The 13,719-nt window shown below is 42.6% G+C and overlaps 1 protein-coding gene across 2 annotated transcripts in view; it reads left to right on the forward strand.

Annotated features, from left to right (window-relative positions):
* The first annotated feature begins 622 nt into the window (after positions 1-622).
* The window catches only part of LOC143355437 (zwei Ig domain protein zig-8), a 104,286-nt gene continuing 91,189 nt past the window's right edge, over positions 623-13,719 (forward strand). Inside the window, exons 1-2 of one of the 2 annotated variants that reach the window (XM_076790242.1) lie at positions 623-994; positions 10,033-10,215. In XM_076790242.1, coding sequence (XP_076646357.1) covers positions 10,092-10,215 — 124 coding nt within the window. In that variant the 5' untranslated portion in view covers positions 623-994; positions 10,033-10,091. Of the gene's footprint in view, positions 995-9,963; positions 10,216-13,719 lie in introns of those variants that run through there. The other variant, XM_076790241.1, reaches the window with a different exon arrangement.

Consider the following 13,719-nt stretch of genomic DNA (forward strand, 5'->3'; position numbering starts at 1 on the left):
TGTATTCTCTCTCTCTCTCTCTCTCTCTCTCTCTCTCTCTTTGCACACTCTTCTTTCTCTCTCTCTTCTCTCTGCTCTCAATCTTCGCTCCGATCTTTCTTTGCTCTCCCTTTGTCCACTCTCTGTTTACACTCTCTCTGCTCTCTTTTTTCTCTGCTCTGTTACATCTCCCCTTTTTCGGATCACTCTGCCCTCTCCCTTCTTTTCATCCCCCTCCCCTCTCTCTGCTCACTCTGCCCTCCGTCATAATTCTCTGTCACCCTCTCTCTCTCTCTCTCTCTCACCCTTATCTCTGATTTGTCCTTCTCTCTCGCCCATTTCGCAAATCCTTTATTCCGAATTTTCGTTTTCACCCCTACCCCCCTAAACTTTCATTCTCATCCTTCTCACCCCGTTCCCTCGAATCCATCTCTCTCCGGTCCACCTCTCCGTCTCTCCCACCGACCAGCGTTGTTTCCCTCTCTCTCCCTCCCACTCTCCCGGTGTGACTCCATCCCCGTCGGTCCCTCTCTCTCTCTGTCTGAGTCTCGGCGAGTCCAGTCTCCACGGAGGTTCTCGCCGGTGGCGGTGCATCGGAGCGGCGTGCATGCGTGGAGTGTGCGTGTGCACCGCATGAGGAACGAGTGCCACGAGTGCCACGGGATGGGAACCGGAACCGGGCGACCGGTATCGCGAGTCGGACGTAGATGAGAGTCTCGTTGGCGCCGATCGCCTCGGTGCTCTCTCCGGATGCAAGCCGCATCCGCGGACGCGGCCGTGTCACGTGGAACGCTCGACGCGCTCTCGCGATACGTCTCGATACCGCGTGGCCGTTTACCAGCGACGCTCCGACGATCCTCGTACCACCGCGACTGAACTCGAACGACCAGGTGACCGGATGTTTGTGACTCGGCCCGAGAACGTTCGCTCTCCGTTCTCTGGATTTCTCCGGTGCGTCGCGCCGTTTCCGGAAGGAGGGACCCTGGACGCAGCGGCTGGAGCAACTGGACTTCCGGTATGACGCGCGAAATGCTGGGTTTAGGCTCGAATTTCGCTACGGTTTCGCTTCAAGTGATTTTAGAGGCTCGAACCTCCGTGTACCAGCACTGCTGTTTGTTGAAAGCTCGTTCCGTTCAATTTTAACCCCTTATACAAATTAAATGGAGAGATCCTGCAGCCTTTGCGTAAGCTTATTGGCAATATATTTATTGTTAACCCCTTGCCGTACCTTTTAGCTCGGAAGAATTCGGGCCCCAGCGCCAATTCATGTTTGGTTCGAACTTTTGAATACGAGGCAGACTCGTGATGTTTATGTTTGACGTGATATTACGACTACGAACCTGACTCGCAATGTTAATGTTTACGTTTGGTCCGAAATTCTCATGACGAGCCAGACTCGTCAATGTACGGCAAGGGGTTAACCAACATGCGAGTGTAAACAATTTATACAAATTGCTGAGAAATAGGATAAATGTACTTGTAATATGTAGGAAGATGTTCGTCATAGTCCGTGGACAAGGAACGAGACGAATAAACCGTTTTTATTTCGTATAAAGATCCCCGGTCCAGGGGTAAATGCGCTTGTGACAGTTGGGACAGTGACTGTCGTAATTAGTCCGCCAGTATGGCGCGCTCACGACGGAAACGAATAATTGATTTCAGACTTCGTCCTAGCTTAATTGAATTTCTCTCGATTACTAATAAGGCGTTCGTCGATTTTTGTCTTGCTTGAATTAGAGACTCTTTCAAACGTACATACGACCGGTGGACGGTGTCTGTCTTAATTAGTCTGGGGATATGATGCACTCGGGACAGAAATGAATGCATCATTTCACACTCTGTCTGCCAGCTTTTAGCGTCTAATTTCTAATCCGACGTTTATCAATGTTGAATTACTCGCGGCTGGACCGCGGATCGGTCGAAAATAAATCGCAAATTACTTGTGGAGAGGGACACGGTGTCCGTCATAATAAAATTAGTTTGCGCATTTGATTTTGCACAAAAATTTGGTATGTTTCCAATTCCGCCCCAACTGATTTAATCGGTGTCACAGCTGATTTCCGGCTTTGTTCTAGCTTTCGTGTGTGTGTGTGTGTGTGTGTGTGTGTAATTCGAACCACAATTTGTAGCCCGATGTTCGTCGATGGTAAATTGCCTGCAATTAGACTCTTTCGAACACACACGATTAGTCGATTGAACACTAAAATTGATGTAATTACTATGGAGGTCTTTGTATAGTGCTGGAGATATTCAACTATGGAGAGATTTTACATTTTAAAATTGTTCAAATTGTAAAAATTATTTTACAGGAAACGACGAAACAAATGTCACGTTTCGTTTCCCCCCTCCACAATGTGGCAACATTAACTGAACAGACAACTGCCGTGACTGTCAGCCAATCTTGGCGCGGATCCTTCGGAGAAAAGAGCATAATCGAAGCTGAGTCCCTCGAGATGAGACCGGCCGAGCCCCGCAGGCGTTAAAAGGTTGCGGGGGTGGATGAACTCTCGTTAAAAAAGCGTAACGCGCATGCACGGCTAACCCCGTTGCCGAACAAACGTTTGTTCCAATTTTTCGTGTAATATTTTTATCCCCTGCTCGTCGACACGAGCACACGCTGCCGTACCAGTATCGGAACAAAAGGGCGAAGTGGTCCTCTCGACAATTTTTCGGAAATGTTTGTTCAACCCTCGTGCAAACCTTGGACGAAAATTTGCCCGATTTCTGTTTCTGAATATCGTAGCGTGTTTCAGTTGCCCTCCGATTGTGTTGCAGTTCGGTGTTCACGCTGATTCGCGGACTCGTTCCGCGAGGAGCTGTTGTTATTGTTGTTTGTTGAAATTGCGAACGAGAACACATGACGCGCAGTAAACCTACCAGCACCGGTCGAAATCACCGGCTCCAGATTTTTTATTTCACGATTATTAAAGTTATGAAGACGCTTTCGTAGGAAATGATCGAATAAACATCTTTCATACCGCACAAAGTCGAAATAAATTCGGACTTGTCATTTTTATAATGGCGATGTGGATCGGTTGCTTTTATAGCTTGGTAGGTTTAGTGCAGACCTGGGCAAAATTTCGAGAAAAAATATTTAAAATACTATTTTAAATAGCATAATTTAATGAGGCTCAAATAAAATTCCACTTTAAATAGAACGAAAAATTTCGGCGAATAAAATATTTTTATTTTGATAACCAGATACATAACATAAAATATTTTAATGTTTTATTTCAAATATTTCCTTACAATGAAAATAAGTTGAGCAAATAGTTAATATTATAAATTATAATTTTTAACATCAGAAACTATAACAGTTATCAAAGTATTATTTGTGGCTTAATTACGAATATTTGCATCTAACATGTTGGTAAACAGACGACAATGTCAGAAAAGTATAAGTTGCTATCAACTATTTGAAATATTATTTTACACAGTCCTACAAAAAAGTCTCACTATTTTCAATATTTTCCAAATAAAAGTACTATTTTTAAATAGTACTTCAAAAACTTTTACTTATCAATAAAATAATTTATTTTTGCATGATTATAGGTATACTTTAAAAATAAAATAAACTATTGTCTATTTCAAATACTACTTTGCTCAGCACTGGTTTGGCGGTAATAGTTAACTATCGCGTTAGTTCGCTTAAATTGTGTACCGAGATCATGCATTCTGTTGTCTCAGAACTGTAAATCAGGAACCATAAGACAATTGGTAGATTATCTGGAGGATCGGAAAAGTCGTTTTATTTTACACTGTAATGGTAAAAGAAAAACAATTACTAATTCCCTACGAACTTCACGTTACGTCCTAAACAATCTTAACCAGCGTTCATTATGTCCCACAAGAACCGAGCTCCAGTTAATTACGGTAGCCTGCCGGCGAACTTTTTAAATGTTTCTTGACTAATTCTTCTTCAAACTTCCCGCGATTCTTCGCGAATATTTCGCCTTAATTTACGACGTTCTTCTGCAAACTTCTCGGGAAGATGTAGTCTTACTTTACGATGTACCTCTTTGTTCTTTTTACACGATTTGTGTGTCCAATTTTCGAATGTATCGTGTCATCGTCCGATTAACAATACAAGTTATATTAACGAAAGTGATTGAAAGACTGTTTTACAGCAAGAACCGTATCGTCGTTAGACAACGGATCTTTGCGCAAAATGAAAATGTTATGCATCAATCGTAGGACACAGCCTTTCTCTTTTCATAATTGTAGTAAGCTGAAAATCGGTGTCTCCGAATTCTATTAACCCCTTCGCCATTTTAATTTGTACCTACCCTTTCTTTCTATATAAAAAAATATTAAAAAATAATGTAATCTATATCTGTTTTAGGATAGACGCTTTTATCTGACTTACGAACGAGCACGAACCGAATGAAATATTTTTCCTAATAAAATTCAAAAAGGAAGGAACTGTACACCGTCGATCAGACACTTTGTTTAATAAAATCAATAGCTGGTTCCAGAAGCATGCGGTCGACGGCATGTACCTCTATCACAAGAACGTGTATTCTATACGCAGTTTTAATTTACACCGCATCCGCGACCAATCCAATTCCCTTAGCTGCGGACAGGACAGAACTTTTGTCGGAATACTTTATTTTCGAATCGAGATTAAATTCGTTCGCAAAGGCTGTCTTCGATCCTTTTGTCCTCTCTCGACCATTAACCCTTTGACGCGTAATTGTTCTTGCACAGAACATGTCGCGTTTAATGTACAAACGGTGGATAACAGTTAATCATTGGACAATAAGAAATTAAACGTTTTCTATAAAACACATTGAAGAATTTTACGTTGGTATTTTGCAAGCCACGCTGGAATTATGTTGCAATTATTTTATTTAACGATGATTTATTTGTGTGCTGCCGAACCAATCAGATAAATATCAACCACTGTTCGCATTAAATGGCCCATATTATTGCGATCCAGTGCAGTGAGTATACAGGGTGTCCCAAAATTACATGAACTCCGTGAAAGAACTTCCTTTGCAAAAATGTCCACCCTGTTAAGGAGTCATTAACGATAGAGGGAGTATTTTTAATTTAGAAATCACCAAAAATCCCCCAAAATCAAAGTAATCTGGTCACTGTAATAAAAATTATAAAGTTTATCGCTTGACTCCGGATTTTACGCATTCATAACAAAAATGGTAGGTGCAATTTAAAACAGTGAACAGATTCAACGAACTCGAGAAGATCAACATATTAAAATTATCAATGAGGGAAATAAATGTTTACTTAGCTCCTGTACCTTATAATCCGCGTATGTAAATTCATTTAGAAATCATAATGAAAGTCGGTTCAAGCGACTAAATTATGAAAAAGAAATCAATTCTTAAACACAGAAACAAAGAACTGTGCCACTGACGCTGCACATACACGCTGACGTACATACATGTTTCAAATCGTGTCTAAACAATTCGTCCCCGAAGAAATTCCATAAATGCCCACAGTAGAATTCTCAATGATTGCGCTGTCAGCGGTCGCTTTTCCATTGATCTCTACCACTGCTCGCAGCAAGTGGTGTCGTCTCGCAACGCGTTCTTCGCGACGTCGCGTCGGATGTCTCGGGGACGTCTCGATCGCTGCGTCTCTGCGACACTGACAAAGCTCGAAGAATGCTGGATGAACGCTATGACGTTCTCGGCCTCTGGCGGGTGGGACGCGTTTATCCAGAAACGGTGAACGTTTTTCGACACGACACGGGAATGCACGGTGCAGCGCAGGGTGCCGTGCCGCGTGCAATTCCGCCGGCTGCGTGGAAATTCGAGCAATATTGAGAGAAATGCACCGGAAAGCACGGGAACACGTGGCCCCGACGCGGACGCAATAGAGGAGCTTTTATTGGTGACAGTGAGTCAACAACGGTGCTCGACACGAGCCGCTCCCTCGACAACGGTACGTTTCTCGTTTCTCGTTTCTCGCGACGCGATGGAAACGCGCGGAATAGAAAAGAGCTTGCCTAGTATACCTAGTGCCTAGTACACCTAGTGCCTAGTACACCCAGAGTGCTCACTACACCTAGCGCCTAGTGACTGCCTCCCCCCAGTCACTATGGCCACAGTCCGTTGATCCCGGACCGCGACAAAGCTTCTCAAACTCGCATCCTTTCCCGCGAAATTTCAGTGATTTATTTATGCGGAAGAACCCGCTGTAATCGCAGATAGTTTAGCTCTCGTTCGGACATTGTAACATGCTATTGTGTTTTCGGCAGAAGTATGTGTTTCTCTGTTCGAACGACGATCTCTCAGAAAAGTATTTTAATATTTTTATCATAACCATCACTTGTTAATCAAATTTTTGCGAACGTTTCTAATAAACGAAACGAATTTTAAAGTCTCGTATTAATGGGTTACAGGGAAATACTTTTTTCATTGCCTACGCAATTTTTGACGGAAAGATCTGCACGCGTTGCCGCAGTGTTCTCGACAAATTTTAATCAATTTTATTTATTTACTTGTCGATATAGATCCCTCGCATGTAAATGTAATTACCTTTCCGGCTGCTGTTGCTCCATGCGGACTGGAATTTCAACAATTTCGGGCGGAAAATATTTTTCTCTGTTCCAAAAAGAAGTTGAAAAATATTGTTATGCTGTTCGATAGCGGTCCTTTCACTTGTTAAAAAATGGTCGACGACATTTTGGCGATTCGGGGCTCTTGAAAAGACTCTAACGCAACAGTTAACACAATCTAATAAACGGTTTTGGTATTGTTGTTGAAAAAAAAAATGCATTTTTACTGCACACAAGCTTCGAGTAACCGGTAAAAATATAATTACGTTACGCGCAGTAATTTACCTTAATAAATCACATTAAACACGGTAGGTGAATATAATTGTATTTCATGCACTGAACGGCGACTAAAAATTCCGGCGGATTTGATAGAAGCCCGCGCTGCGGACGGCATATTTACGGTAAACAAATAAACCCGGCAAGCAAATAATTGCCATTGACGTAAGGAGACGATCGCGGTGGTGCGGCGCGTCGTTTTGCACGGTCGTGCAAGCGAAATATTGTCGAAAGCCAGCCTCGGAGCAGTTATTTTAGAATTTGCCGGGGCGTGATCCTCCGGGCGAGTTTGCACAACCGTTCAGCCATTAAACTCGTTCGAAATTAATTGAAAATAAACGAGTATAAATCGAAACTAATAACGAAACGTTTGCATAAGATGCATCGCGCCGATCACATCAATATGTTGAATAATAATATTTGTAAAACAATTTGCGACTACGGGGAGTCGACGCGATGCGACAACCACCGAGAGAGACAGAAAGAGGGAGAGAGAGGGGGGAGAGAGGGGGGGCGCCGATTGCACGGCGTTTATAATTTCGATTATCTGCCGGCGAATGGGGAATTTATTAGCGATCGGCCATCGCTTGCCGGGCAACAATCAGCCTGTTGTCCGTGTGCATCGCGGATTTCGCCGAAACTCGCCGCGCCGTTCGGCCAAATTGAAATCAAACGATGCGTACAGCTTTGTCAAAAAGTGGCGATTTTATACGCTCGCGAAAACTGTTTAGCTTCATCTCCACGCTGATCCGCAAAATAACGGTTATCGGGAATAATTAGACTGCGGATTTCATCCGCTCGTGAGCAGAATGACTGGATCGAATGCGCGACTGTGAAAATATTTAACCTATTACCTGCGGCTGCTCGATTTCCAAACCGGGTTTTGACACAATTTTATTACTGATCACGCCAGACGACGGATTTTACGCGTTTGTCAGAAAATTGAGTGGCTGCTATTTGAAATAGCGGAAAGATCAATGGAATTTAAGAACGTCCATTTTCAATTTTTTAAGATGATTTGAAGAAGCAATTCTGTCTGGCACCTGTCCCTTGCAACTAAAAGTTTTGTTTTGCATAAAGCTCCGCGGCCTACTGATCACTAGATCTCTATGCAAAATAGAAATTGTTAGCGTCAATTGCAAGAAACCATATAGAACAATCTTTTCTTAAGTATCCTAATAAGTTGAAGACAGTGTATGGACAGTCTTAATGTAACCTTGTTACCACTAAAATTTCAATACAAATAGCAATTGTTCATCAATTTTGGTGAACATATGTTTAATAGTTCCTTATCTCGATCCATTGATCGCAGAGCACAAAACATATAAAAATGAAACGTCTTATAGAAGAGAGAAGATTGAATTTACACAAAGTTTTTTAAACGTTTTTATAATTTCACAGAATTGTGAAATGGAGAACCGGTCATTTCGACCGTGGTAGGTTTAGAGTTAATTCAGATTAATCACCGAGAGCTCTAAAGCTACATAATCTCTTTGAAATGCAGCGCGAAAATGAGCTCGGGCTCCGCTATCCATTGTTAATATGACAATGGATATATCAGCTTCCTTACGAAGTGTAGAATAGTGCAAATAATTTCTTTGGCAATCACCTGCTCAATTTTCAAGCCCACTCTCCAGCAACTCCGAGATTGGCCATTGATATGCGCTATGCTTCCCCGCTGTTGTGCTGCATCTAACGAATGCACATGCATAGTCTATCGCTATCAATATGCGCGAGGTGTCGTCTCAAGTTAAAGAAGCTGGAAATCGCTTCGAGCCACTTCAACTTCGGTTCAAGGCCACGAGGCAAGGACTATCGTGCCGATTAACTGAGTACTGGTATAATTAGCATCGTTACAGTGTAACAACGAAGATACCAGTAAATATTTAGCGTGATCGACAAGTCAATCCGAGCAATTGCTAGAATTCGTTCGACAACGTTTAAGAAATAATTGCTGATAAACGACGGATTTACCTGTGGTCTGTTGATTCTTGTTACCGGAGGTTATCGATGGTTCATCGGTATCGAATGCGGCTTGTTTTCACCATGATCGATACATGCTTGTTTGCGCGTCCATTAACACGTTGATCATCAAATATCTGTTAACGTACACATTAGATTTGCTCGAAGCAATTCATTGAATAAAACAAAACTGTTTGAACACGGTACACGCGACAAACCCACCGAACGAAATACAATACATAAACTCGTTTCCTCTACGATAACTATCCGCAGACTACTTAGAATACAAAAAATTTTCTTTTGCGTGTGTAATGAACGATGAAAGTTACTTCCCATTAAAATTACATTAACGGAAAATTAGTGTAAATGTGATCCGAATTATATCGCGTTTGATATCATTTTAATCAGAATAATGCCACAAATATATTGGTGAAAGTCTCATAAAAAAATAATTGATAATAAAGAAGTTAATGGAAAGTTCCTTCCCATACGCTGTCTTTCTCTTTGCAACATTATATCGGAGACGGATATTCTTTCCGCTTGAACGTCAGTCATGTTTGTATGTCATGACATTCACGCGGGATGACTCTTAGGTTTCGAGCGTGCCCCGTGTATTTCCAATGGGACGCTCGGCGAGAACCACCGATTTCGTATGTGTGTCAGTAAAAAGAACGGCGGCACTGACATACAACGATGATTCACTGTAGATGTGTTAACGATCCAGTAGGTTATGAAATAAGCTAAAGGTCCGTAGTACGTGAAATAAAAAAAACAGAGTATAGAGTTTGTTAGTGAATAGAAGAGGAGCTTCTCGCTGAAGCGCTTCAGTTCAACTAACTGTGTTCGAAGTCTGTCCTCGGAAAAATGCCGTCTTTACCGATGGTCATAAACAAGTGGGAAAATAGATAGGGATATCTATCTAGGTATAAGGTATATGGGATAGCGGCAGAGGAGACTTTTCCTTCGTACTTACATAGATTCTAAATGTATACTTTAACACTCCCACTGATTTAGAATTGTCGCTCCCACTACAACGGCAGAGGCTTTTCATTGATACGCGCGAGCTTTCGAGAACAAAAAATAAAACAGAAAAGAAACTTAAATAACTTCTAAATATCTACTTTAACGAGATGTTTCCTGCGGACGAAGTGGCTCGCGAACGACGCAGTTAGCGCCGTTGTGCAACACGATACAGCGCAGCGCGGCTGATGCGACGAGACTATCCTTGTCGGGCGCGTGCCAGTCGAGATCGATTCAGTGTGCGAAGCAGAACTTCTGTTTCTTGTCCGCAGAAAAGACGCATCGCTTTGCTGCTCGGGCTGGCACCACTTGCGAGACTGGTGAACGCGAAATGAACCGAAAACGATGGACCGTGAAGCCGCTGCGAATAGATTTACGGTGCGGCACCAGCGGGACCGGATGCTGCACGACCGCCAGGATCATCTGCATCTTCTTCCTCGCGATACTGATGCACGGTATGTCCATTCACTGTTCTATTAGCCGTAGAAACTAGACCGAAGCGTCGTTCGCACGGTGCACAGTCGCTGCTCCTCGATCTCCTGCTGTTATGGAGGGAACCTTGTGTAAAATGAAATTTTTGAGAATTTTTATTCAGGAATACGATAAAAGATGTTAGAAAGTGATCAGAGATGTTCTTGTACGTTATTTTCGGAATAAAGTGAACGGTTGTATTGGGCGGAACGACCACGTGGTCGGGCTCTTGTCGGAAAGACACGTACTTCTCGAAAAGAAGAAAAAACGGCTGAAGTACAACTTTTTGAGGAAGAGGAAGATCTGTTCTATGGTCCAGAAATCGCAGATTAGCAAAAAACCGCGGTAAGCTAGAATGAATTAGGATTTTTTGATGATATACAAGCACGTAACGTGTTTTTCACGTTACTCAAACTTTAAACGCATTTTAGTTCGAAAACTGATTACTCGATGTTTATGAAACTTGGTATATATATTCTAGAAATAATTGATCACAACATGACGAGCTCCGATTTTTTAATTTTTTATTTAAAACATTGTTGTTAACAGGAAATCATAAGAGAAAATCCGTTTTTTTTCAAAACTTCGCCATTTTTGCAATTTTGCAAATTTTAATAAAAGAAGAATGTGATGTTGTGCGTATTTGCGTAAACTAACGATTCCATTTTGGTTTTTTTTTTTGTTTGAGATCATTTGTGTGCACTGTACGCTGCACGGCGCATTTCCAGGGTGCCATTTTCAGGCCGCCATTGCACCATTGATATTAACGATTAAAATTTGTAAAAAATATTTTTGTTTACATTGCGACGTTAATAATCGATACCTCCAATTTTAAATCAATCTACGCATTCGATTTTTCAAAAAATAATTCTGGAAAAACAGACCATTTACACAAGGTTCCTCCCTTAAAACATGCAAGAGAAAAATGTCTACTCGTCGAGATAATTCGATGATGAGAACTCGTTTGTTTCTAATTATTCTTTGATTAACACGTTCGTGACATTTTTCTGATTGAAATGACACCCAACACGACACATTTTGGATCGTATTTACCCGTTTAATCCGCGATTGCGTGGAACCTCGGTTATCCGAACCGACGAAATCCCAATTCAGTCTGTACGATTTTTGAAGCACTTCTGCAATATTTCGAAGCTGTCCCAACACGAGACTCTCTTCCCGAATAAGCGTCGATAGCATGATTCACAGGTTTTCGGTTGGTAACAGGTCTAGTGACTCGGTGTAACAAACGAGTGCACTAGGATCTGTCAGCAAGGCGACGAGAGAAATCGTGATCGTGTGGAGCGGGAGGGGGGAGGGGAGGGGATGGGAAACACTATTCGCAAAAATCAGCGAATCGTTTAATTCAGCGAGGGGAACACGCGAGAAATCAAATCCGCTGGCCGAGTACATATGCGCGCTCGCGCAGTTCAATTACTTTTTTGTCATCGATTCCTGAAGGCACAGAGGCTTGTTTATCGGGGCTGTTGGCGCGCGCGATTTATTCCAACGGTGAAAACCGGGCCCCCGTTAATTAGAATCCCCTGCGTTCCGTGCGGTCAACTATCGGCGCGCAACTATTGACAAGCCACTCTCATTACAGTAAGTCTCCATTATCGCGTTAATTCTTGCAAAAGTAATTGTCTGGATATATCGATTCGTTAATTGGAATTCTCGGCCGACCCCGCCATCGCGCGTTAATTGATAGATTTCGTTAACGCTAAGTCTACCGACACTTCTTGTATACCTGTTCCTACCGTTCGTCAAAATGACCGGTCCTTAAAAAAAGTTATTGTTAATATAATGAAACGTAGATCAAATTCCATAAAATGACGATACAATTTCAATTATACAAAAAATGTGGCTCGATCGATCAAAAGAATTTTGTCAAAAGTGTCGGCATAGCTTCCGCACGTTTCCTAGACGTATGCAACAACGCTCTACCGTCGCTGTAAAAAAAAATAAAATGTTTATTCCGTCAGCCGTTTCGGAGCGCAACGCGGAATACTTTCGAGTCGAATAAACGCGTTTCGTTTTGTTCTTTTTTTTTTTTTTTTTCAACAGGTTCGGGATAAAACCGAACTGCGTTGTCTCGATCTCATTGTCGGAATCGGGCCGAATCGAATGTTCGCGGGGCATAAATATCCGTGGACGGACAAGCTCGCGTTTTTTTACGACGCGGAGGAAAATACGCAGAGATCGAGGCGACAAATAACGCCGAGCACCACGGTATCCAAGCCGGCCGATATATCAATGCGCAATTTACGATGTTGTTACGTCACCGGGACGGTGTGCGGCCTTTTTCCGCGGACAGAGCAAACAGAGGAAATCTGAAATTTATAACGGGATCAGCCGGCCTGGGAGTCGATCGGGGATAATGCTCGGAGCTTTACGCTTACGGAAATAAGAAATAAGAAGCTTGCGAGTCCATTGACCGCGGTTTGCTTGTCGTTTGTTCGGCCATTGATTCCTGAACTCGAACCGCCGTTCCACGATGTCGTCCTCTTCGTTAACACGTTCGCTGTCCAAATGTTTTTTATTAAATTCAACTTGAACAAATATCTCCTTTACGAAATGTACAAACAATACGACAGAAGAGAGTCAAATGGATTTTACACACTTCTGTTGCGTAAAGTCATCATTATCCAAGTTTATCCAATTTTTGCAGATTTCCAGAGAATGGTGTGGAATGAAAAACTATTTTTCATGGGAACAGTCCCTGTGAACAAATGAAAATCATGCTAAATTCGATCGAATTTTATGTTATAGCATTTTTTTTTCCATTCACGGCTCGTTGATTCCACGTCTGCGCATCGTCAATTTTTGGTCTGCTTCTAACGCTTATATTACCAAATATCTGCCTAATCTCGTCAGCTGATGACCAGCACGCGCTAGATTGAACCTTCCTCTTCCGTACGAGCCCTTTCCCGGCGAAAAATATTCTCATACAAGGACGAAAAGTTGAGGCGCGTGAAACCATTTTGCGTCTAATTTTGTCGGTAACGTGGTCGCTCTGCCTTATCGAGGATTACGGAGTCTTGGCTCGTCTAGTTAATAGTTTTGGCCAGTTGTACGCAATTTCCGAGGGAAGACAAAGGGACTGGAAAGTAAAATCGAGCCCTGGTTTCGCGTCCCAGCGAACTCGACGCAGCGGGAGCACCTCCTCCGCGAGTATTCCGCCGTGACAACGATCTGGACGGAGAGCAATCGCAGTCAGCACTTTGCGAAGTGAAGGTAATTGGCTGGGCTGAAAGAGAAACGCGGATATATAGAGCGGTTTTTTTCGCGGGAGGAAAAGGATCCGTCTCGTCTCGTCTCTGCTCGCCTAGTTTCGAGAACAGTAGCTCTTTGGAAGGTTCGCTGATGCTATTTCGTCTAATTAAATCCGGAGCCCCCTTTGAGGGTCTTAAGCATGGCGTTTCCAGTCCTATCTCGAGTCGTTTGCCGCTCCGTTACGCAGCCTTTGCCTCAGCGTTTCTTCGAGTACGAGA

This window comes from Halictus rubicundus, chromosome 7, assembly GCF_050948215.1.
Source record: "Halictus rubicundus isolate RS-2024b chromosome 7, iyHalRubi1_principal, whole genome shotgun sequence".
Taxonomy (NCBI): Eukaryota; Metazoa; Arthropoda; class Insecta; order Hymenoptera; family Halictidae; genus Halictus; species Halictus rubicundus.